Here is a 26,710-nt window from a genome sequence, read left to right as displayed (position 1 = left end):
ACACACATTTTGGAAACAACAACACACAAAGCACAGACTGTTATATATTCATCATTTTATTGAAAATCATAATTTTAATAAGCATGCTAAGCTCTTTCCAATGGTCTTTCCAAGTGAAACGATGGAGAATAAAGCTTGGTCCCACTTAGCTACACCTGGACGATTAACAAACAGGTTGGTCAAGTGGCTGGTTTCACCATAAAACAAAAAGCATCATGCTCCACTACACCTAACAAAAGCTGTGTTTAAAGCCTTCATATGTGATCATCATGGGTGCCTTGAAACAAAGCCTGAACGGTGCATAAACCATGTGTGCAGCCAGGATAACAACATTACATTTCAAAGGTGCTATGAAAATATAAATATGCAACCATACAATTATACAATTATACCGTTGTATAATACAAATATACAACTAAAAAACTCTCTAGAATGCTTTACTTATATTGCAAAAATATCGAAAGTCCATTGTGTAGGATTTATTGGCATCCAGCAGTGAAGTTGCAGATTATAACCAACTAAATACCCCTCACCTCACCCTTCTCTTCCAAGCGTGTAGGAGAACACATGGTGGTCGCGAAACTCAGGTGATGCAACAGAGTAAAGAGACTCACTCTCTCTAAAATGCTCATTCTAAGGTAACGAAAACACAACAATTCTAATTGTCAATTTATTGACATATATTCCATTACTACCATATTTGCGAACAGATCCCCATAAATCCCACAACGGTCCTTCAAAATAAAACAAGGAAAACAAAACAGCACCTTCATCCATCACTGCTTGACACCTCCAGGTGCACAGAGCCACCATGCCTCTGAATCTGCACATCAGGGATGTTATTTCGTCTTGAGAAGGACCTGACAAAGTTTCTATCAGGCAGAAGGTCACGTCTTCTCATGTTGTGAGTTAGGACATCAAACATTGGAGGTATAACAGACCACAGGAGTCAGCGTAGCCTTTTACTAGCAGTGACTTTGATGAGATTTGATAAGGGTTTTAAAGGTCACCTGATGAAGATGTGTCTGTATACCTTTTGTGTAAATGCATGTGGCAGTGAAGAAGTTATTTGAGAGTATTTCTTTGAAATAGTGAAAGAAGAGCAAAGAATGGCACTGAAGGCTTTTTCTTGTTTGAAAAGATTTCTACGCTCTTCTTCCGACTGGCTTCGGTAAGAGTTTGACTACCTTAAATGGTTTGTTTGTCTCTGCTGTCTACCTTGAGCTGTCCCGTCAAAATAAAGGCAAAAAAGTCCCAACGAAACTTAAAAAGAAAAAGACGAAGCCAGTGTATTTTGTGGATATCTGAACATTCCGATTTGGTATTTATTGTGTAAAAACTGACATTTTGTCTTGATTATTGGGCTACAGGAAAGTGAATACATAACAACAACATAACATTCAGGATTCAACCTGAGACCATGATAAGCAAATTTAATAGAAATCTGGTGTAAGCTTTTTTTTAGATATTTTGGTAACTATTAAAGTCGGTTGAGGGTAAAGTCAATCAATTTGTGAGTGATTGCAGATTCAGCTGATTCTGATTCTTGTGTTTGGATCACAGACTGGTGAAAAAAATAAGTGTTGGCGGATTTTCTGACTGAAAATGATTTATGACACACTGAAACTTCCTCCTCACCATCCAAATGATTACAATTTTGGCATTGATCCTGGATGCAGCTTTGATTTGAATCTGTTCTCTCTTCATTTAAAAAGAAAGAAAAATGATTCAATCACTACTGAAAGCTAAAGATGCCAGTGACAGGAGAACCTCAGGAACGTGAAGGCCAACCGTACAAAGAACATTTGACATGCAGTAATAAGCTACAGACTAAAAGCAACCATGACTAAATATTTCCATGGTTTATAAGATGCTTGAGGCAGGATAATAAGAACTGTATTTGTGTTGACTAAATCAGGCTGATTTACCGTTTAACATGAAAAGAAACAGGGGCACTCCAGAGGGAGAGGTACAAACTTGAACAATGCTGCTGCAAACTCTTGCAGAAAATTTCAAGCAACACAACCACCAACCTTCCTAACAGTTTTATTTGCACTGCCGAGCTGGAAGCGTGTGTGTCAGTGAGAGAGCAAGCACTCGGGAGTTTATGAAATGTCACTGCATTAATGATGGAGGTGTGTGTGGAACAGAGCGATCCATTTTTGTGAAGTTTGTAATGTTACATTTATACATGAAAAAGCAATTTAATGATAGCAGCTGTACGACATTCCTGCCGCTGCATCCTGATAAGCAATTCAAGAGAGCTGTAATTAAAAATAGATTATTTTTTACCTTGACAGAGAATTAGGAAGAGCAAAAGAAAGTAGACTGATTAGCAACTTATTTATAGTATTTTACCTCATGCTCACACAGAAGCTAATTGTATGTGAAAAATCGTATCACAGCCAATTGAACAGATACCGTTGAAAAAAAAATCTAGTAATTATTCACTGATGTTATGAATAATGTGACAGTGATGTATTAATTCTTTCTGCAAGAACGCATGCTGAATATATATTTGTGACATCTGCTTGGCATCATACAAAGCCTTCAAAGAGAAACTGTCACTATGGACAGTCAATACCCCTGTTGCTATGGTAACTGATGTCACAGTGACATGATATTGAGGCACTTCACAACTTTTCTCGACTCTGGCCTCAATGAGAGGGACGAGTTTTGGAAAAAAGAAAGACGAGGGCTGAGAAGAAAAGGCAGAGTCTCTTGTAATATCATCACCCTGCGTGGTAATCAATCAGTGAACTATAAACCTTCATTCTACAACTTTAATAAACATCAAATGTTGAAAAATAAACTATTTCAGGCTATTTTGGAGCTGTGCTTACTAAAAAAAAGTGTGACAATGACTCAAGACTCACCGATACCCACTTACAAATCATTTGGCAGCGCAACACGTATCTTAACTGTGATAAGTCTACTGAGCTCAAATCTATTTTTCGCAGAGAATCTTTGCCAAAATAGCAGCAGAATTCTGTTTACCACAACTTTACTTATATCATTTGGCAATGATTTGTGGAGGAAGACAGACATGATTTTGTGTTTCTGTTTGTGTGTGTGTGTCCTATAACAGCATGAGATTCTCACCTCCTTTACAGTCTGCTATGATGCAAAAAACAAAAAAACAAATGACACACATATATTTATTTCAACCCAATGAATATTTATTTTGAAATGATTTAAAAAATCTCATTTAATTTAAGGAAATAACAGTTTTTCAGCAAGCACAAACAAACCTTTAAATATTCACAAACACAGCTGCAGAATGGCATTTTAATGCAGGTTTGCCAGCTGCGGTTGTAATCCCGCTCTTATACATGTGGACACTCAGTAACGTACACAGTTTTGCTCTCCACAGACCAAAAACGAAATTCTATTAAACTCATTCACCCAATCATATTCCAATGTGGCAAATACATAAAACATGTACACAAAACCTTTCACGCAGAAGTCAGTTTCAGAGTTACTAAAAATATAAATATTTATAAAAATTTAAGCTTTAAAGGAAGAGTTTGACATTTTGAGAAATATATATATAACTCATTTGTGCCATATATCCACAAATGTCATTCTATCTTTTAAAAGTGCATTCGTCTGGAAGTGACATGACCACAATATATTAAAAATATTACTGAAATAAATGTTCATGGTAATCTCTGGTTGGCAGTTAAAATTTAACTTAAATTGAGGAATCTGATATGTCTAAGTAAAATCAAATTCTATGGTGACTCCTTTGTTACTTTTCTGTATTCCTAGTTTATTTTAGCCTTCTTAATATTATTATCTGTTTTTTAGTATTTCATGTTAGCTGTTGTATTGTCAAGTTTGGCACTTTTTATGCTGCTGTCATGGCAGATCTGAGGGGACTTGCCTGGTTAAATTCATACAATAAAATAGAAATTGGATGTCTCTTCACCAATACAGCACAAATCATTCTTACCATTTCTCACTGTTACACTTAATTACCCAAACAAGAAATAGGTTAGAAATTATAACACATAAACATAAAACTACATTAAACATATTGGTTTATGATTTGGTTCAAATGTAGTTTGGGGGTAAAGTGACAGCAGTGACACATCCACTCTCACAATTCCAAAGAAGCAGTGGTTTAATGCTGAATCAGTGTGCAGTCCCTCTAATTGCCATTGACATAAGAAAAACCTGAAAGTGCTCCTACTGTTTTTGGCAACACTAGTTTCACGTCAGTCAATCAGTCCGCTACTTTGGTACAAATATCGCAATAATTATAGGATTGATTCTCAAAATGTTGGTATGGTACAGAAATTCATGGTACTTTGCTTTATGACCAAATATCTGTAAAATTAATACAATTCCCAACAATCAAATGTTAGCATGCTAACATACTTAACTACGTGCTAACCACGGTAAACATAAGTATGTCAGCTTCTTCGCATTATAGCTCAAAGCCCTGAAGAGATACTACCGACTCTTAGAGGGGCGATCACACCACGATGCGTCGCTAGAAATGCGTAGTTTTTTGGGGCAGGAAAACCTAATATGCTCAACTTTTCAGCGCAAAGCACAGAGTCACACCTCTCATCAATGTCACACATGGCCCAGGCAGCCAATCGAATCAGGCCAGAGGTGGGCGTTTACTACTTTACCACTTCCTTCTTGTTTCAATGCTGGTAGATGTGAGAGGTACGAAGCATACAAGAGGGAAAAGGGAAATTCATAGCTCATGTTGTGATAGTTTCATGTAGGTTACTTGTCTTTGAGAGACAGCAATGAAAAGATCTCACCATCTGCTTGAATCAATTTTTTCCCCCACTTATATTTAATCTACCCAGTTACGCATACAGTCCCGCTCCACAGGCGCACCACCTGTTTTGCCCAAACCGCTGTGCCAAGGTGTCTTTGAAGTGGCCGTGCCTGCAGTGATTTGCCCTTAAGTCTTTTTTTTTCAGCGCGGATTTCAGTAGCTAACTTCACTTTAAATTTTGAAAATGTCTGATTCCATTAAAGCTGCATTACAGTAATCGGCCACTACGGGACAAAAAAACCTCAAAACAGGCTGACAGACACGCCGATATTCTTATACCCATGGCTTATACAGCTGTTATGGCTAACAGGTTAGCAAACAATCACCTTTACACATACAGCAGAGGCGTATTAGCATCCATTCAGCAAGTTTCCTTTGTTTTCTTGCTCTGACTCTATCATACAGCCGGTGTCAGGTCAATAAACAAAAGGATCTGTGGAGACTTCTTGGGTGATAATTCAATTGCAAACAGTCATTTGAATTATTGTTGATATCAAAAATATTTATCAATGCAGATATAAAAGCTCACAAGAATTATGTTTCAGGGACTGTTTGCCTGGTACCTCCACAGTAGCTAGGCTATTACATTTCCTGTAGTGGTGGCTGCTTCTTTGCTCTTCTGCAAATCTGAATTAATTGTCTACTGATCAGTATACATTCACTTTACATACACACTTTACTTCTAAAGTTCATCTCGTGGATGTGTGTCCTGGAGCCAGTGTTTGTAGACAGCCACGGGATCTATGTTCCAGTGCTTGTGGAAGGAGATGGCCTGTTGCAAGGAGATCAATGTCTCAGAGTAGTCGTCTGGTCTGGCCTAAAAAAATCAAGAACATGTGGTTTCTCTGCGTGTGCCCATGTATGTGTCTACTGAATAATTAATATATTCTGGGGATTTCCACTGCTGTGAACACTTTGACAAATGCTCCAGGCTAGTTCATTTAATACTTTGTTGTTGCAGCCTGTGTAACCCACAGGGAGGGGAGTCTTTTACCACCTACATTTAGGGAAGACAAACATGAAAACAGCGTCATGCAGAGCATCATCTGATACTGAATGAAGGGTAATTTTACTTAAATCTGGCTCTCATCAACACTTAAGGGTGCTTTTGGTGTATTTAAGGGTTCTGTTCGCACATCTTTGTGTGAGCAGGGTGATAGATTGTTTTAGAAAGGCAGCAGAAACAAAAAGGGTGAGACAGGCATACATTCATAGGGATGACACTACAGCATGATATTCTACAATCTTACTTTAACTTTCCTCCTGACATCCTTTGTAATACATCAGCTTTCATGCATATTGCATCTGCATGCACTAACAACACCTACATCCTTCTACAATGCAGGCAACCAACAAAGGAATGGGAACATGTCTTATTTGGGCCTTTTATATTTATCTATGCATGGCCATTGTCCTTAAGTGCCCGACCCATTGTTTGTACCATTTCCAGTTTTGTCTGTAAACTTCTGGTCGCTATTGCTGGCTGATCCACATTTATGAGGAGTTTATATGACCTGATGACATCAACTGCTTGTTTCCATGGTGAAGAATTGCACTTTACCTATCAGTAAGATGATGCAGGCCTTTAGGCTACACTATTAATATTATTTGTATTTGCCACAATCATTAAACCAGCGGATTTCTGCTTTGTTTGTGTGTAAGCTACTTTAAGTGAAATACAAGTTTCACCCAATTATATAATATATTATTAATGATATGAATATGAATTATCAGCTTTTACTCAATAATAAGATAATAACAGAAAACTGGATTATGTCTCCAAATGAGTCTCCACTGTGAATTGGTCTCTTATTTTAAGGTGATTATACACTAATGAAAACATAATATATGACATATGAGCAGCTGTGCGAGGGGAAATGTGTTAGTGCTGCTACATTAAAAGCGCTGAATGTTTGACAGGAAGCTGAAAGACAAGACAATGGCGTTGGAGAACAATAGAAAGCCAAGATCAAACAGGAAGTCCATTTGCCTTTGGCTTTGTTCTTCCAAACACACTATGACCTAGATTTCCTTCATAGAGAATCAATATTATCTTAGAAGTAGCCTTTTTGAACATTCCAAGGCTGAGTCCTTGCTCCAGCGGGCCATCGCTTTAGTCTGACCTGTGGCCCTTTAGTCCATTATTTACACCATTAACAATGTATAAAATGGCACTAAAGTATTGTACCCATTAAGCCATATATAACTTACTTGCAGCTTTAAAGAAAATGTTGATTTCTCAAGATCCTTCACATGTATAATTTCAATAAAGTCTTGTAATATAGGCAGTTCAGGCTGTAAACACTTTCTTGTTATAGTTTTATTACTTGCTCACTACTTGTCATGATTATTTTCAACAAATATTTTGTTGTTTGCAAGTAATTGACCAAGCTATAGTACATCCAACCAAAACACAATCTTAATATCAAGTACACTCTCTATAATCTTCTGTATGTCCTGCCAAAAGGAGTGGATTACATTATAGTTCCAAATAATATGACACTGCATTGTCCCCTGCAAGTTGATTCCTCTGAAAATTGTTTTTTCTGAGCTGGTGTAATAAAAAAGCACAGCAAGCGCATTCTTTCAGCAGTGTTCTTGTTTGTTCATTTAAGAGAGGCAGCTGTTTGCCATTGGATAGTGCATACAAACTCCAAATTTAGTTAAGCAAAGTCCTCACAATCATATCAAGAACATATGATGCTTGTGTGTGTGTGTGTGTATTGTTCCCTACCTGGTGGAACAGCGGACTGTGTGTGATGGGAACACCCAGGGACGTGAAGCACCTGCCAAGCACCATGTCATCAGGAGCTTCATCACTGTAGCAGCTACAACCACTGGAAACGAGCCTGGACACCGCCGCCCTACTGAGCACTATCCTACACCCAGAACACAGAAAACATGAATAGTATATCAGGAACACCTGCTTTGTGTTTGTCTGTTTTTCATTTTAACATTATGTGTAGCCAAGAAGTGTCCACTCTCATCAGCATCATTTTCAGCTGCAGTAGGCTGAAGCCCTGAAGACTGCATACAGAAAAAGTTAGCTGGTGAACATAGTGGAGCATTTAGCAGCTAAAGAGCCAGCTATTTTCTTCAGAGGTTGGTAGAGACCAAAACAGAGCTAAAAGGGGAGTGAATATTGGACTGACCATCATCAGGTGGCCAGAAATACTTCAAATGAATGAGCATATGTGCTGTATGTGTAAAGAAGCAAGTTTTCCAGCAATACCAGATATGTCAAATGTGCTGAATTCTGTATGACATTATTTTAAATGTTCTATTTGATCATGTGGTGCAACAATGGCCCTAACATTTTAAATATCTAATTCAATATTTGCTGCTGCAGTAGACAGACACAAGTAGACACAAACTGCACTGTACAATATATTTCACACTCAAGTTGTTTCTTTAATTTTGAATTTGCTCGAGTAACGCTCGTGTTTTTGTGGCTGATGATCACTGACCAAAGTTTTGTTTTTCCTGTTCTGAGTTTGTTTTACTGTGATAATGTTAAAACTTTGCATAGCAACTTCATTGCCCTTTTACAATCACTGTGTTCAGACGCAAAGCAAATTTGAGCGTGGCCACATACAAACTGAATCAAAAGACACAAGTAGATGTGAATTTGCTTGGGGAGGTGCTAATTGTTCCGTGCATGTTGAAAACTGAAAATTTTCCACTTGAGTACAAATATCCTGGGGCTTTATGAATCTGTTTCATAACCATACAGCGATGAAAGGGGAAAGGATAGAGACTGGAGAGAAATAATAAAAAAGGACCAGAGTTCAATCAGAGGCTGAGCTGAACACAGTGGCTGTACAGTTGTTACACTGGCTGTTTCGGACCAGTAAACGGTCAAATTGTCATGCGAACAATGCAATGTGGAAAAAGTGCTTCTCTTTCCCTTTTCTTTTTTTCTTTGAACTTCGATTTATTTGACAGTAACAACACAGAGAGACAGGATATGCTGGGCCGGACTCAATCCCCAGCCACTGCAGAACTACCAGTGCGGTAAGCGACCGGGGGCACCCACAACTGCTTCGCTATCTGATTGAACACAGGGCAGCACAACCGCATTCCCTTCACTCTTCAGCCTCACCCTCCTCCTCCTGTGGTATAGCTGTATCCGTTCTGAATCAAGCCGTAGCCGTATCTCTCCCCCAGGCTCACTGCATCTTTTGGGTCATAGCAACGCAGCAGTCGCCGCAACCTGGGTAAACTATAGGGGGACAATAATAATAATAACAGACCAACAGACAGGAAGTGAGCACATACCATAGAGTTTTGACTGTATGAAGACACACAAAACAATGCACTTCACTGGATATTTAGAGAGTCCAAATAGTTTCTAAAGTTTGTTTCTGTGCTGCACCAAAACAGTCAACTTTAAAGGTCCCACGTATCTACTTTCCACTCCCAGAGCTGATTTTGACTGATTGAGCTTTTCAGGACTGTGTTGACATGTAAAGATTAACATCTCTCTCACTGTAATGTCAGCAGATGTCAGGAGTGGCAGGTTAAAACAAATGTTAAAACGTCTACCAGTTACCTGATGAGTGTATCATCATCAACAATGAGTAGCCAATCAGCCTTTGGCACAGCTTTGCTCAGGAAGCGCCTTAAGATGGCAAATGTCTTTCCACAGTGTCCTGCAGGGAGACAACATATAGACAAAAAGTGAAAAAAAAGATGAAGCAGGAATTGCAAGTTTAGGCGAGGCTCGTGAAATTCTACAGAAGAGCAAATTCCTCAGATCCCTATTAAATTAGGATATCAATGGGCTGTTTTTGACCCCTAAGATAAAGGAGAATGTCTTTGTGCTTGTGTGTGTTTGAGAGATTAACATGAATTTGTATTCATGAAGTGGATTTGTGCTCATATGACAGATATGGTCTGTTAAACTAGCACTGAGCTGGTTAGGTTTATTTGATAATGTGTGGGTGAAAAATTCCACACTGTGCTGATATTATTATTCATAGCAGTTTTTTGTTTAATAGTCGGTCTGCCAATAATGGTTGAGTGTAGCAGTGAGATTTAAACCACACTAACTGGTACTGCACACACTGCAAAACATGATCTGCATCGACTTTAAAGGTCAGATATCAGTCATTTTGTTTCAGACTGAAATATCTCAACATCCACTGGATGCATTGCCATGACATGTTGTACAGACATTTGCCGTCACCATGTCCAATACTTCAGTTTATGACTAAATGACATCCCATCAGTCTCAGCTGTACTATGTGTTTAATGCATATTAGCAAATGCATTGCATGCAAAATAGCATGCTAACACATTGTTAAAACTAAGATGGTGAACATGGTAAACATTAAACCTGCTAAACATCACACATTACATCGTCATTGTGAGCATGTTAGTATGCTGATATTAGCATTTAGCTCTGAGCACTGCTGTGTCTAGAACAAAATAATAAAACAAATGAAAGCACAAACATACAGTAAAATAACAGTAAAATAAAAATGAGAAAGAACACAGAATATGTTTACATCAAGACAAAGTAACTAGGAAAAGCCCGTAAACATAGTAGTGAAGAAAATACTGTGCTGAATGAATGAAAAAAGGATGTGGTAGAAAAAAGATATCTCCAAGTCGATCCACAGTACATAGATATCCATAAGAGACAAACAGAAAACAAGGAAGTACAGGGGCATTCCCATTGTTTTTATTTTCCTGAGCATCAGGTTAATGTGGTGCTTTAACAGGGGGAGTGAATATCAGACTAAAGGGAGAGAGGGGAAAGAATGAGAAAATTAATAAAAGCATAGACTTGGAAAGCATTAAACAGTGTTAGGGAAACACAAAGGCAGAGGCACAGGCAGTGTAATACTCCATCAGCCTGCGAATATAAGAATAGATGGGAGAAAGAGATGGAGGTGTCGTTGACACTGTGTCTGTCCCCCTGCTGTGTGAAAGGACTCATAGGTACATTAGAGGGAGGGACACACACAGATCTATCCTGTAATCAGCGGTATCTCAGACAAGGATAGAAAGATAAAATTGGTGGCTCTCATCTTCTCACTTAAGCTGATCATTAGTGCAGTTATTATTTCTGGCTTGAGAGCCTATTATGAGTAGGTTAAAGTGTCATCTATCCACCTCTTCACTGGGAAAAGGAATTGCTTCGTGGTTATTGCCTTTGATTTGTCTGTCCATACATTGATTCCTCCATTTGTAGTGCAGTTGAAGAATGTGAGGACAGGAAGTCAGGGGCCGTTACACCCCAGTCCTCCAGAGTCTGAAGGACTTTCTATCTCTTTTTCACAAGGAGTTTACATCAGGAATAAAACGGAGGGAAACAAAAGGGGATGGACAGTAGTGGCAGGGTTGTGATTGAACTACCACTTGAACTGTAGTTTGAACTTGACAACCGCAGAGCTGCTGACATTGTGGTGATTGCACACAAGTAGGGGGCACAGAGACACAAAAAAATCTTAAGAGTCAACAGCCATACTAGCAGCTCTGTGAAGGGGTTACTTTGCCCACAGCTGTAGTAATTGTAGAGTAGAGTCCGGACTTAAGTCTTTGGTCATTGGTCTCACCAAATATTCTAGTTGGTCTAAATTGAGTCTGCAGTAACTTCCTCCTTCAAAACAAAACAACTGATAAAGCGCGCTTGTTCAGAAAACAGGTATTGGTTGCAAAGTCATCATGTAACATCATCTGGGAACAACGAATGTACGAAACTGTGTGCCAATTAATCTACTAAATAATGACATATTTCAATGAATACATGAAAACTTTAACCTTCTGGTGGTGCTAGAGACAGCCGGACCAACAGACCTACATTACCATCCCTGCTGCAAGTCTACCCAGTGAGTTTCTGCCAAGTCTGAACCTATCGTCATCCGTTGGTTTGTGGAGTACCGTTCTGAACCCTCGAGGTTTGGCATTATCCAATAGCGCCATGTCGGTTTCTCTGCAGCCAGCGGTGCTCATTGGCTGTGCAATGCAATGACAGAATCTTCCTTAACATTTGACCAGCGCTGCCTATTTTGACTGTTTGAGTTTTATGTGGTGAGCTGGACAGACTCACTGAGAATTACCTGTCAATCACAAGGTTACCACGCATTACAGCATGCCAGGATTTATTGCCTGTTTTACTCTAATTGGGACCATAATTTACTAAATAAACATCATGCTGTATGGAAAAAGACTAGAGACCATAAACTCATAAGGGAACTGTTTACTGAACTAATAAATCAAGTGAGAAGTCGGGTCATTTAGAAGAGTAATTTCTTCATAAGATCTTCAATGGAGCTACTCCCTGCTGGTCAGTATATAGAATACATGTTTTAAGACACTTAGAGCTCACCTCTCTCAGTATTGGGCACTCCCAGACTGATTGTGGGTATGGAGGCATCAGTGACGTCGCTGTAAAACTCTAAAAACTCAGCGTCTTTCTCCCAGGTTGCTTTCACCACTGATACTGTGAGGAGAAAGGGGGGAGGGATAAAAAGAAAAGAAAACATTCTCTTTGAGCTCTGGACACTAAATCACTGTTTGATGGCTGTCAGAGCTTGTGATTAAAACTCTAAGCCCCTACTGCAAACCCGTTAACTCAAAGGACTGTGTAATCAAAATAATGGAAGATGACTACTAACTCTGACAGGGAGGAAGAAAACAATTATGCTGTATTTGAACAAGACACTGGGTAACTCTACTCACGGCATGTTGATCTGAATTAGAGCAGCATCTACATTAAAACTATAAAATGTTAACTGACAGTCATAATCACACATAATTTTGATCCACGGCAAGTGGGACCAATCCTTTATTAATCTATTCTCATACAAATTTACTAATTAATGGATTGTACAGAGTAAACTACTGTGACTGCTTGTGATGCAATTCTAAATTTAACCTGAATTTAAAGTAACAAAAATCACTCACTGTTCTTTCTACTTTTGATTTTTTAATTGCTTTTAAATAGTCAGTCCATAACTGCTTGCTCATTTTGACCCTAAAAACAAACACCAATGTTTTGGATAATTACACAAACTGTCGCAATTTCAGCCGACAGTCTAGATGAGGATGTGAATTTAAACAGGTAGTTTTCACCTGACAGGTTAACTTAGACTAAATGACCAGCAGACTGTGGCAGTAAACAAAAAAGTATTGACTGTAGTACAACTTTTGCAGCTAAATGTACTGTAGTTTCCATTTAATTTACATATTTTTTCTGTAATACCGAAGAGTTCATTTCAGCATAGCATATAACAAGATTAAATAAAAATAAAAATAACTAAAAAAGTCATTGTTAAAGATTCCCTCAAGACACGTGTTAAGACATATATACAAATAATCTTAGAACAATAATGTGTGTCTGATTTTTTTTTTTTTACCTCATTCAAAATTCCAGAAACTATGAATATTCAAAGTTTTGAAGATGTCTCCTACTTCACTGTAAAGTCCATTCTCAGTCTCAGAGGCTTCAAAAATCTTTGTGATGTTATAAATCTTGTAGGCCTCGCCCCTCAACATCTGATTGAGAAACTTTCCACTTTAAGCAGATTAATGTGAAAACTTCTAGGCTCAAACACATAAATCCTTCTCCTCACTGAGGCTAAAACATCCAACTGTAGGAATGAGATGAAAAACTTACTTTTTGAGTGGATGTGGGACTTTAAGATTAAACCAGAGCTTCCCAAAGTTTTTAGCTTGTGACCTCTTACAAAAATAAAAATTAGGGATGTCCCGATCCGATCTCCATGATCTAGTTGTCACGCAGCTGTTTTTACTAAAAAATGCACAGTGCAGCCATCATCAACTCTCTCCGCTGTCTCTTTCCCCCCCAATCTGCTCAACTCTGTGTGTGTGTGTGTGTGTGAGAGCAGGGGCAGGCCAGCCCGCTGCAGAGTTTCAATGCCGGCACTTGGAGGAGAGAGCAGTAGAAAGCAGTAGAGCGGACACACCACTGCAAGTACAACAAAAGCCCAGCGAATAAAAAGCTAATAAGAGTAATTCATAGATGTAGTAAATAATAAAAATGAACACAAATCTGTTAAGCAGAACTTTTTTTGTTTTACTTACTGCATTAATCATCTCAAGGGCTTGTAGATTTATCTTCTGACCCTAAGGAGGGGGCCTGACCCCTAGGTTGTATACCAGAATGTATACAGAAATAGCTCCACCTCGACCTGCTTCAGTATTAACAATCTAATAATGTAATATATAATAATCAGTTACACGTACCACTTTTACTGCAGAATGAGCAATTTTACTTTTTACTTTTCCTTGCTTTCCTTTTCTGAATGCTAGTAATTAAGTATTTTTATATTAAAATTGGTACTTTTACTTAAGTAAAACATTTGAATACTTCTTCTACCACTGCAGAATATATTTTTTTCTTTCAAAAACTGATCAGGAATAACACACACTCACCTCGGTCTGAGTGGAAATTCTGGCAAGTTTTCACAGCAACAAATACATCTTTCTTCGACACTGGATCACCCTAGAAAAGAGAAGAAGAAAAACAATGTCCTTCTTCATTCAAAAAATGATGCATCGTGGATATAAAATGGTGGAAAAAAAAAAGTGCACTGTGTGAGGCGCAACATGTACTGATTGTAATGGACTTAAAATTGAGTCAGGATGGTTAAATGAGGCACACTAGGTCCTCTAACAATATTATCATGTGGGGGAAAACAAATCCCAGCCATGTGTTCTTGCGCCACTTAGATTTTCTGGCCAGACATGTCAATACTTATATCTCCTTTGCAATAAATTTCCAATTTCAGGTGTCCTTCTTATTCCAGAAAATTACCAACAGTACTTGGGATTATTACTTATTTATATACCTGTCATTGTTTATCTGCAACCCTTGCAGAATATTCTGTATAAATACTAGACCTTTGTCATGATGGATTACAGTTATTTTTTGTAATCTCAATTGATACATTAATCATGTATTCTTTGTGTCAGATGGCCTGATGGAATTTCTGCTTCTATCAGGCATATTTGCCCCATAATGTGGAGACTGCAGAGTTATTTTATGCAAAATGTATGTATACAGCAAAGTGTATTTTTATATTCCTGTTTATTTAGAAGGTTTTTTTCATTAATCTCATGCAAGAGAAATTAAAGGATCAGTGCAACAAAAAGAAGGAAAAAAATGTATGCAAAGGAAAATAACCACAATAAATAAAAAACAAATAAATATTTGTTCATTTCAGAAATCAATCCTCTCTATCATACTCAAAAAGTATAGTAAAAAGAGACTTTTCTGTAGTTAAACATTCTCTATTGTTGGTGTCTTTAGGCAAGCCACCAACATTTCTTGAGGAGGAGACATTGAATATCATTCTGCTGCAGCAGAAAGATACAGGCTGGCACTAATCCTAACTGAAATGAGGTAATAGTTTACCTCAGAGAGGGTGTAGATGTGGTGGGAAGCATCACTTATATTTTATTCCCATTTCTCACTTTGTTACATCTGGGGATTCCCTATAATTGTACTACTTATATTTACTATTCTATTTCAATGTATTACTAAAATTCAGATTTCCATGCCACAAGACCATGTATCGTAATATATGCCAGCTCAAAGACCATTTAACTTTCTGAGTAGATAAAAACTTTGTATGGCTTTCTTTAAAATATAGTCATTGTTTTCTCACACTACATTACACACTGTAATGTAATACCCAGAGTATTACATTACACTACATTTATTTCAAACAAACTCTCCTTGTGTCATTTCTAAAGAGAAATTACATGATTAATATTACCATGTAAATAAAGTACAATTCCATAACAAAAAAACACCAGCTGACATTGTATTTGGTCATATCATAAATTGAAATAATGCTAATTTGCTGCAGATATAAGGTCTACTTAACTTTGTAACTTTTTCAGATAAAGAAATGAAGAGACCCATTCCTGTCTCGTATGTTGTGTTGTGTATAATCTCTCTTCTTTAGCTTTGTGCCATTCACTATGAAATGTGCTTTAGTGCTCATTTGTGTTTGCTTTGTTCCAACTCAACAGACAAATGCTGCAGTGATCCTCCATCCCACTCAGTACCGCTGTCTACTTGGTTTCCGTTTAGCCTCCAGACTGACTCAGCCCACTTATCCCTGTATTTGTACTCTTGCACAACAGGCCCTGGCAGTGGCATTGTGCGTAGTGTGAGTTATAAATGCGATTTTAGGTGATGGATTATAAAACAAACAATGAGAGATTCCCTTGATTTTCTCCTTTTGATGTTTACACACCAAAAGCTAGTCATGCCTTTATAAGTTGTACAGTTCAGTAACACATGTCAGGACAAACAATGTTTACCTACTAAATATTTAATGTTCTTTGGGTTGCAACCTTTTTATTGTCTGTCTGCAGTGATTACCTTTCAGCTACTGACACTTTTGTCCACCTACATCCGTGCCCACATGCACAAATGCATGCTCACACATGTTCACACACACATACAGGCACNNTTGTACATACACAGTTGGGAAGGTAGGTTGTAAATGTCGTAGCACAGTTTTCTCTTCTCTCTGTGCAAAACTCTGGAACTGCTGTCAGCTTTGGACCAGCTCCTTCCTCCCAAATATACAACGCAATCTAGAAAAACAGAGACAGACATGAAGATGAATATAGGCTTCGTGGGGGTAACAGTTGAAACAGAGATTTGCATTTCATTTTTATATCATTTTTATGCTAATGTTAAGTTCTATTAGTATCAGTACAAAGTAAGATGTACAACCACAGCACTATCTAGTTAAAAAAAACATCGGAGGACTCGTTTCAACCTCTGATAAGAGACAAAAGTTCGCTCAGGGTCCTCAAACAGTAAAGGACTTTAATTTCCTAATATTTGCAGCAAATATTGCATTGTTTTGTTTTATTTGATAAATTGAAAAAACATCATTATGGCATGTACACTGTCAGTACTTAGCAAGAAGCTTCTTCCTCTTAAAAACTATTTAGTGGAATCAATCACCTGTGCAATGTTTCCTGTGACAATGGCTGGAACACAACCATGAAACATGATAGATCCACCTCCTTTTTTCTTCAAACATACCTTTGCTGATTCTGGCCAAAGAGTTCAATTTTAACTTCTGCAATATGACACTGATGATGCTTTCGACATGAGGTGCAAAGCAGAACTGAACCAGAACTGAGTCTTAACAATAAGTTATTATAGTGATAGTCAGGAGCTAACACACAGATTCATGGAATTCCTGGAAACTGTTTCAAAGTACCTCATGTTTCAAGTCGATGGTAAAATCTGACTTCAGATGCTCGTATTGGATCCGTTCAGCGAGTCTGAAACACATGGAAGTGAAAGATGTTGAAAGAAGAAAAACAAAAGAATAGAAGTGGGAACTTTCCCACATTGTATATGAGAATGTACATTAGCTATGGGAGTCCTGGGTTCTTGGTTTGGTTCAGCAACTCATCTGACTCATCTTTTGCATTAAGGTAAAATATATTAAAATGTGTGTTTTCTGTTATTATGGTGGGTATATATGATAACAGCCTGGAAAGAAGAAGAAGCTCTAGATTTCAAAGATTGGGTAAACGCACAGGTAGAGATTGCATCCTATGAGTCCGGGCTCAGTAGAATAAAAGGTTCTTCTGAAGAAAGGACTTCCTCCTGGGGGCTTTTATGGCCCAATATAAAAATTGACTGCTGTGTTTAGATAATTCAAGTACCTCTTTAGATAAGTTCAGTGTCAAAAACAGAAAGGAGAGAAACATTTTGGTGACACATTCATGCTCTGCGCACACACCTCTGGAGCAGTGGGGTGCTGAGAGCCCAGCCTGCTGCAGGGTCAGGGTAGCTAAAGGAACCAGGGTCTTCAGAGAAGGCATAGTGGTGGATGATGGAGGCCTCGTTGTCATGGAGATGCTTACCCAAAAACCATTCCTGTGAGTTGCAAAAAAAGGGCACATGAGATGTTTTTAAATATATATATATATATATATATATATAGTCATGATTTTTAGGAAGGTGTTTGCATGTCTGTGTGTGTGCATCTCACCCACAGACAGTATATATAATGTACAGAGCTTCCTGTGTCTGTAAAGTGAAGCCAACTTTGAAGTGTCTTAAACCTGCATTCTATGTTAAGGTCTGCAGGGGAAGCTCCATTGGCTGTAATAAAAAACAATACCATGCACTCCAATGGAGAAATGAACCGACTTCTCACTTGATTTATTAGCTCAGTAAACGGTTTCCTAATGAGTCAATGGTCTCAATCTCTAGTTTCAAGTCTTCTTCACATACAGCATGGATTTGCATTTCAGTAAATTATGGTTCCAATTTAGAGTAAAATAGATGATAAAGCACGGTATGCTTTTGGGCTCACTCTCAGTGAGTCTGTCCAGCATGACATGAAACTCATTATCAAACAGTCAAACTAGGCAGTGCTGATCAAATATGAAGCAAGACCCTGTTACTGTGTTGCCTATTTCTCACTTTAGTGTACTGTTTAACTGTAATAACCAGGGAAGCTGCCATTGTTTCCTGCTATGGACTGGTCGAAACTGCGCAGTCGATGAGCGCAACTCAACTTGCAGTACGTCACCTCCGCTGGGTCCATCAAACGGTCATGGCAACAACCATAATGCCAAACTTGAGGCTTCAAAATGGTACTCCACAAACTACTTGATCTCACCTTTTGGGCTTGATATCTGCGGAGGACCTGCAGCAGAGCAGGCAGTGTGACTCTGGTTTCCTCCTCTATGAAGAAAAACCAGGATGCTGATTGGCCATAATTGGCATAGAGACTGGGAAGATCCAAAAGAAGCTATTAATGTTAGGCATGTATTTTCCTCATTAAAGCTAAATTAAATTAAATCTAAATCTGATTGAATGAATTTGTTTATCAGCTCCATATGTTTGTTTAACACTCACTGAGGAAGCACAGGGAGGATACTCCAATCTCCTTCATACTCTGACAGCTCATGGAGAAGAAGAACAACTGGAACTCCCTGTGTGAAACAAAACAATTACATTTTACAAATTACCCTTAAATTAAATCATCAACATCCCGCAGTCACATGAAAAATACAGTGCAAAAACTGTGTGTGTGTGTGTGTGTGTGTGTGTGTGTGTGTGTGTGCACCTGAGGGATGGGAGATTAAGGTAAAAAAAAAACTGGTCATACTGGCATGTTGACCAAGTGTAATGAAAATTCAACAATTTAGTTTATTCTAGCATATTGCATTGAAGTGTTACATTTAAATTTTTTTTTTATCCATATGGATGCTCTGGAAATGTCCTAAATCATACAGTTTAATTACATTCATAATATACAGTATATTCCCACAATGTGGCTGTTTTTCAGGTACAGAACTAGGTTTTTGTGGAATATGCACGTGTTAAATTAATTTTGGGAAAATAAATGCAGCATTGGAATCATACACTTTAGGGTCTATCACAAAACAAACATTGCAAGGGTGTGTAAAATCACACTGAAAACACAACTGTATTTCAAGAAGATCCCACACCCATAAATAAAATGAAGAATTATTTCTTTGGAGTGACACAACAAGGGTCCTTTTGAATGATGGGGCTAATTTTTCTCCACTAGAGTGCACTGTGCAAGGGTCATAATCTCCTTGAAGGATGCTTGACTGTGCAGCTGAAAGTGAAAGGACACATTTAAGTGACAGATGAGTAGGCCTTTATGAACAACATGTTGAGTCACAACATCCGCACATCCCGCTGCGTGCGCTGTTTGGAGTTTTTATACAGTTTTGAATATCGTTCTGACAATCGGAGGCTGAAAATGAGGCCAAGAACAAGAAGAGGAAAGAATTGATTCAGAAGCTGCTGTTTTACGTCTCCCATCTCACTAAATGACTCATGCAGAAGAACTCACAAATCTCTTCCATGCAGCTATTCATAGCACTGACATACACACAGTAAGTCATAGCACTGACATACACACAGTAAGTCAGTCACACAAGAGGTCAATCCGTCTTTCAGTTACATCCATTTTTAACAACAGTACCTGAGAGTGATCAAAATCACTGCTAATGGACTTTAATTTATGACAATGAGGAAGTTATTCCAGGCTGCAGCGCTCTAAATGAGGCGTGTGAAACAGCAGCAATATGTCAATATAATTACTGCATATATTAATCCCCTACAAGCACACGTGAATAATGAAAAACACACTGTCATTTAGCTGATTGCCTAGAGAGAGGGAGAAGTGCCACAAAACATAAGGCAGGGCACATATCCACTCAGTGGCCAGTAGCTAAAATTCAGTTGGAATGCAATAAATCTGACCTACATGAAGGTTATAATTTTTTTTTCAACAGTATAATCATTTTGGGAGATATTTGTGTTGCTGTTGAACTGTATTGCATTATGCAAAGAGCTATTCCATTATTGAGTCTACCCTAATTGATATAAATGCAATAATAGAAACACCTGACCTGTCAGTATAATGCAAATCAATTCAAGAGCACCACAAACTGCAGCCACCAAACAGATCATGCAGTTGAATCCATTATAACCTCCTTGAAAGTAGGATTTTTTTCAGGACTGTTGTATTATACTACATTATATACAGCCAGCAGCCAGTTAGCTTAGCACAAAGGCTGTAAAGAGAGGGAAACAGCTAGCCTGGCTCTGTTCCACACTAAAAAATTTCCCTAACAGCTCGCTAATTAACTTGTTACTTGAACACCGCCCACGTCTGTAATCGATGACCTAGGAATGAAAACGTGCTGAGAAGGCCTTGTCTACAGCCAAATCGCCAACATTTGTATGTTTTGTCCTCTAGGGAACATTTATTGGCAATCGATCCAATAATTGTTACTTTACGTCAACGCAGACAACCACATATTGAAAGTTCACATGCAAACACACTTCTCAGGTCCACTTCAGATTCTGAGAGTGTAAGGAGGGTTTTTACCATCTGCTGTAAGTGTTGTGGTGACATGTGGGCGAAAAGAGCTGAGAGCAGCGGCCAAATGAGATGACTGTAATGAGGTTGGATGACGAAGCTGAAAGAGACGCAACATTGGCATTGACGTCTTGGATTAAAAGCCCTTACTTACTGCCAATAACAAATACAGGGCCATGTAACACAGCTGTAGCAAAAATGTTTATCTCTCATTATAATAATATGTGTAAACAAAGCACCAAAATGAAAACCGAGAGGCTGCTGCACCATGACCACAGCTGTGTGATTTACTGTACAACAAAAACCTTTGAGTGTCACAAAATAAACAGAGAAAACAGGCATACGTCAGTCAGACAACAAGCTGTTAGCATGTCAGAGTTTATGAGAGTTTGCCATGTTTAATCCCCGCCTTCAGTCGAAATAAACACCTGGTTATATGTCAGTCAAATAAACGTGACGCACAGCCTGCCCTCATGCAAAACTGCTCGCTACAATCAAGCTCTATCTAGCTGTAATAAACCTACCTCACACAACACACAAACACATCACATCACAGCACACATGCAGGGATGATTGTACACACACATGCATCCAAATATGCCATTTATGAAACTTGCTGTTATTATCAGCACTCTCGGAAGCTCCAGTAGCCATTTACACAGCATTTAAATCTGATTTTATACAGATTTTCTTATTTGACAGAATCTCTCAACCTCTATTCAGTTAAGAGACAGCCATTTCGCTGAATATGCCACTAGTTAAGCGCTATTATTGTGAAATGTAAGCACCTAAAGCAGCTCAGCCATGAAATGATAGACCATGCACACTCACAGAGCGCGGTCAACGAGTGCTAAAGCAAGTAACAATTGCTAATCGTCTGTTGCATCACTCACTACAGAGTTATAAGCTTCCTCAGGAAGCAACATCAGCACAAGAACTGCGTGTCGGGAGATTCATGAAATGTGTTCCTATGGTGGAGTAGCTGCGCAAAAAGCCTCACATCATCACGCACAATGCCAAGTGTTGGCTGGAGTGATGTAAATCATGTCGCAACTGGACTCTGGAGCAGCAGAAACGAGTCCTTTGCGAGGAGATTGAATCACGCTTCACTGTCTGGTTTGGTGGATGCCAGGAGAACACTAGTGCCTACTTTAAGGTTTGGTGGAGGAGGTATAATGGTCCGTTGCTGTTTTTCAGGGCCCCTTAGTTTCAGTGAAGGGTCTTCTTAATGCTAAGACATTTTGGAGAAGGCCCTTTGTTGTTCCAGCATGACTGTGCCGCAGGGCACAAGGGGAGGTCCGTAAAGACATGGTTATTGAGTTTGGTGCGGAGGATCTTGGATGGCCTGCACAGACCCCTGACCTTAACCCCACTGAACACCTTTGGGATGAATTAGAATACCGATTGCAAGCCAGGCCTTCTTATCCAACATTACTGCCTGTCCTCACAAATGTTCTTTCGGCTGATTGGGCACAAACTGCTCCAAAATCCCCATATTTTTTGTCTCCCAGAATACTAGGAGCTTGAGCTGGACCATAAACCCACCGTAACAGTGATATTTAATGTGATGTTTCTCGACGTCTCGGGGAGAAACGCGTCAAACCTCCACCACCAACATGTGGCTTCAAATTAAAACAATCAAATTCAATCACTGCTCCCTCTATGTCGCCGCTGAATCATTCACTGATGCTACATCACATTTGTTGCTTACAGGCCGCAAAGTGATTGCAGAAGTCTCCTCATTAAAAAAAGAAAAGACGGAACCAACTCAGAGGGAGGTTGGGACAGTATGGACAAACCACAAATCCAAACATTATATTATCATTATAAACTAATAAAAACAACTGCATACTTTCTGCTTTCACCACAACCTGATAAAAATTAATCATATCTGAAACATATAAGACAGCTGGAATTTTCAGTAGTCAGGGGAAATAAAGATTGAAAATAAATGTTGTCTTTCATAACAGTCTGAGACAGTTTTTTATTTTTAATAAAATACTGTAGAAATCTTTCCACAGAGACCTTACTGACTGCCGTCAGCCATTTTTTTCTATCGGGAGAGGGTTATCTGGACTAAAAATGAGGTTGGACGAGGAATCAAAGACGGTTTCTTTACTTCACAGTACCCATTCCCATCAAAGGAAAATCAACAATTCTGTGTCTCTACTACAGGCTGTCATGTCCATACGCCTGTCATCTCATTTCACTGAGGTCTATAACAAATTAGTTTTCACAGCTACCCTGCAGGCACATATTATTAAATAACTACTATGTGAGTGTGGTGAGCTTGCTTCCTCTTAGCCCAGGTAGGGGAGCTCTATGACAAGGAGGACACCTATTGGTACCAGTGTAGTACAACAGCAATGCATAACTCCAAGTCTCCAACTGCAAACGTCACTAAAGATGAAGCGGTTGTTTCCTGTTTTTACCAGCGATACGTATTGTGTGCATATATACACAACCTTTATGAGCCTTTAATGGTGTTTTTTTGCCCCCATCCATGAACAGAAGTACTGCCATTAACCTGCCTCAAGCACTAAGATACCTTAATCATGTACCTGATATTGAGGCACCACACATATGGTTTTATGTTTTGTAGTATAAAATTTAGTGTAGGTTAGTGCATGTTATAGGTTAGAAATCATGTAATCACACAAAGAGCTTGGATATTATGTTATGAGCACTATGTTTTAAGTAATGATGATTTTAAAGTGTTAAGTAGAATAGATTTTATATTTTGAGTAGAATAGATTTTATACCTTTGAGTGATAAGTAGAATAGATTTTATATAAGCACACAGTGATGTTAATGAAGGCATTATGTTTTAAGTCATGATAGGCACAATACTGTTAATGAAGTAGTAAGCACCATGGTCTTAGTAAAAGTTTGATGTAAGGTGTAGTGAATATAAAAGTGTGTAGATGTAGCTAAAAAAACGAGCACTGGAATGATACAAATGTATGGAGTGATTATAACACCAGTTTTATTATTTACTAAATCTTATAAAAGTTCATAAAAGTTTTTAAAAAAAATATATAAAGAAACAACTGTGACATAATGGTGTAAAAGAAGGTAATAAATGTTTTTAAATAGAAGTACAGTAAGCTGGGATTCTAATGGGTGTAATCCTGAAGGAAAGAAAATGTAGAGTAAGCAAAAATCTTCATGGCCTTGGAGTAGGCCGTGAAGTCTGCGGGTTCTGCGATAAGAACGTAGACCTTACAGGTGTAGGCTAGGGCAGATAAGACACTAGTAGAAGAGGAAAAACCACGGTTGGTGGAGGTTTAGGGTCTTTCCAGAGGGAGAGATACACCAGTATGTCACAGTGTGAAAAAGTAGAAGATGAGCAGTCAGTCTTTCCATGGATGGCTCGGGCTTTGTTTGTCTGTAAAGATAATAAAGCTCTATTCTGCTGACAACCTTGATGAATCCTGATGATTATTTTACACTAGAAGAACAGTATTTTTTGAACATAAATTAGACTCAAATTCTGTATGTTGGGACCAATCTTCTGATCAAATAAAAACCTGTTCTGACTGAGACCCAACAGTTTAAGCCCATTTTCCACAAATGATGTATTTGTTAACTGCTGCTGGCCATTTTCTATTGAACTCCAAAGTTGTGGATACTAAATAAATATAGCGAAGTTCATTATAATATTCATAAATAAAGTAAAGAATAAGTAACAAGTCTAACAGTCTACAGCCATCCATCCAATAGCCAACTGCCCCTTCCCTGCCCCTTTTTGTCTGTATATACACACACACGTACACATATATAGTCGCAACTTAGGTTAGCTAATGTTAGCAAAACATGAAAATGTTGACTGAGGCGCTAAAAGGGCGGGTCTTAGGAAGGGTTAAAACATTTAAACATAAACATTTTGATGATGACAATGCTAGATGGGATGTTGAAATATCATTTCAAATGTCATTAGAATTTACCCAGAGAAGGGGCATGAATATCTGGACTACATTTCATGGCAATGCAACCCGTACTTAAATATTTCACTTGAAACCGCAAGTGTCAACCTCAAAAGTGACCAATGGGGATCACCAACGTCAGCAGGATTCATCCTCCGGTGACCATGAAAGTCTGTATTTCATCACAATCCGTTCAACAGTTCTTCTGACATTTCAGTCTGGACTAAAGTAATGGGCAGCTATATTTTTGAAAGGTTATCATATTTCCATAGTAGTTGTTTATGAGAGTAAACTTTCTCAATCTTGATGGCAGACAAGACACCTACTTAACATGCATGTGTGGTTGATCTCAACCCAGCATATTATCTCTATGAGGCAACAGTGCTAACCACTAAGCCAGATGTTACCTGTCTCAGTTGAGCAGCCTGCTGCAGGATCTCCTCCTTCCTCTGCCCGGCTCGATGGGCGTGGTAAGAGTTCCTCTGACTCTGGATCACTAACGCCACGTCCTCCAATCCTGAGAAAGACACGAGATAAACAGGGGAGACGAATCAGGAAAGGCAAAGAGACATGATGATGCAAAGATACAGGGAGGATCCAATGATGAATTATTTTTTGGTACTTGCAATAATTAAAATACATTTCTGTGTATGTCAACTGTTTCCTCAAACAATTCCATTAACTCCTCCTCCTCCTCCTCCTTCCTTCTCCCCTCAGATTTATTTATTGTAATGAAGCGTTTACATCTTACAATGGCTGAGTGGTGGCATGGATCAAATAAACCTCATTAATATGCACCATATAACTGATCTGCTTTCCTACATGTCATTAGGGACAAGATATCAGACCATCTGCAGTGAAATCCTTCACTCACCAACAGAGCTGTGTGCGGTGTGCTCCTGGTGCTCTGCTGCCTGCGGAGAGTCGGAGGGATTCTCGTTAAGCCTGACACACACTGCTGAGCCACATGATAAAGCATAATCACAGCGAGAATCTGGGGGCTGCACTTACATGAGCACGACTTGTGTGTTTGTCTGCAGCAGAGGAACCTTGAAAAGAAGCGACAGTGTCATCATTATATCATCAAAATGTATGCCAACACAGTACGGAAGATCCATTTACAGCAGAGGTGATATTGGAATAGCCGTATATCAAGCTAAAATGGCTGTTTTATATCATTATGAATTGGTATAATAGAAACAGAATAAGTTGTCTATCAAACAAAACAAGCTAACTGAATATGTCACCTTGAGCTCTGGGAAACTGTCTTTGTCAATATACTCTTCTTCACTTTAAACATGAGTGCAGCGAGTATAAACTGTGTATAACAATGCAGGACAGGAACCACTTTGCCAACTTTTAACATCTTGACGGATCCTTCACAGTCTGACGTGTAATGATGGTGCAAGCACAGCCCGAACGGCAGCAGATTCAGAGTCTTTTCTGCACCAACAACTCTTATCCTGATCTCAACAAGATAAGACTTTGAATCCAGGACAGCTGTAGTTGCTACTGTGCAGAGATTTGTGGTGGTAATGGTGTATATGCGTAAGCATGTGAATCTATGATGAAGGTAGAGATATGGCTGGAAAATTTAATTGTCCTGTAAGAAATTACAGTTAATATTAAAAACATGTTAATTATGGCATCACGGTGCACCACAATTAAATACAATCTGATGTGCAACACTATTGGCAATACGATCCCTCAGCAGTTCTGCACTGTACTGCAGTACTGCTGTGATAAGCTGAAGTGATGTTTCCATCATGACTTGTTGACATCAAAATATTTGTTAATACACACTGACAACTAGCCTGGCAGAGTTGTCCCACAGTTTCTGTGCCATTAACACTACAAACTACTTGAGACAAGCTTGATGTAAATGAGACTGTAATTGATGGACAGTTGTCTTCCTCACTCAGACATCAACACAAATTCTTTTCATACTTGATTTGAGGGAAAGGCATCACTTGCTGGGCTGTTGTTTTATAATACGCACTGGAAAACAAGTTGTTGAATTTCTCCAACCACCAAAAACTGCTTCTGAATACGATAAAATTCAGGCGAGAAATAGGCCAATGTGGTCGCTGATTCAC

At 38.7% G+C, this 26,710-nt stretch overlaps 1 protein-coding gene across 1 annotated transcript in view; it reads right to left on the bottom strand.

Annotated features, from left to right (window-relative positions):
* Positions 1-3,170: 3,170 nt before the first annotated feature.
* b3glctb (beta 3-glucosyltransferase b) overlaps positions 3,171-26,710 on the bottom strand; it is a 25,409-nt gene continuing 1,869 nt past the window's right edge. The window contains exons 2-15 of the mRNA XM_035667178.1: positions 25,626-25,663; positions 25,489-25,528; positions 25,022-25,131; positions 18,684-18,760; positions 18,445-18,556; positions 17,557-17,693; positions 17,026-17,089; positions 16,268-16,384; positions 14,207-14,276; positions 12,138-12,251; positions 9,354-9,453; positions 8,904-9,023; positions 7,536-7,680; positions 3,171-5,618 (exon numbers count right to left, since the gene is read on the bottom strand). Coding sequence (XP_035523071.1) covers positions 5,484-5,618; positions 7,536-7,680; positions 8,904-9,023; positions 9,354-9,453; positions 12,138-12,251; positions 14,207-14,276; positions 16,268-16,384; positions 17,026-17,089; positions 17,557-17,693; positions 18,445-18,556; positions 18,684-18,760; positions 25,022-25,131; positions 25,489-25,528; positions 25,626-25,663 — 1,379 coding nt within the window. The 3' untranslated portion in view covers positions 3,171-5,483. The remainder of the gene's footprint in view (positions 5,619-7,535; positions 7,681-8,903; positions 9,024-9,353; positions 9,454-12,137; positions 12,252-14,206; positions 14,277-16,267; positions 16,385-17,025; positions 17,090-17,556; positions 17,694-18,444; positions 18,557-18,683; positions 18,761-25,021; positions 25,132-25,488; positions 25,529-25,625; positions 25,664-26,710) is intronic.

The sequence above is a fragment of the Morone saxatilis genome, unplaced genomic scaffold (genome assembly GCF_004916995.1).
Source record: "Morone saxatilis isolate NCDOM2014 unplaced genomic scaffold, NCSU_SB_2.0 Contig20, whole genome shotgun sequence".
NCBI classification, from domain to species: Eukaryota; Metazoa; Chordata; class Actinopteri; family Moronidae; genus Morone; species Morone saxatilis.
Note: the sequence above shows the minus strand (reverse complement) of the source record. Positions and strands in the feature narration are given on the sequence as shown.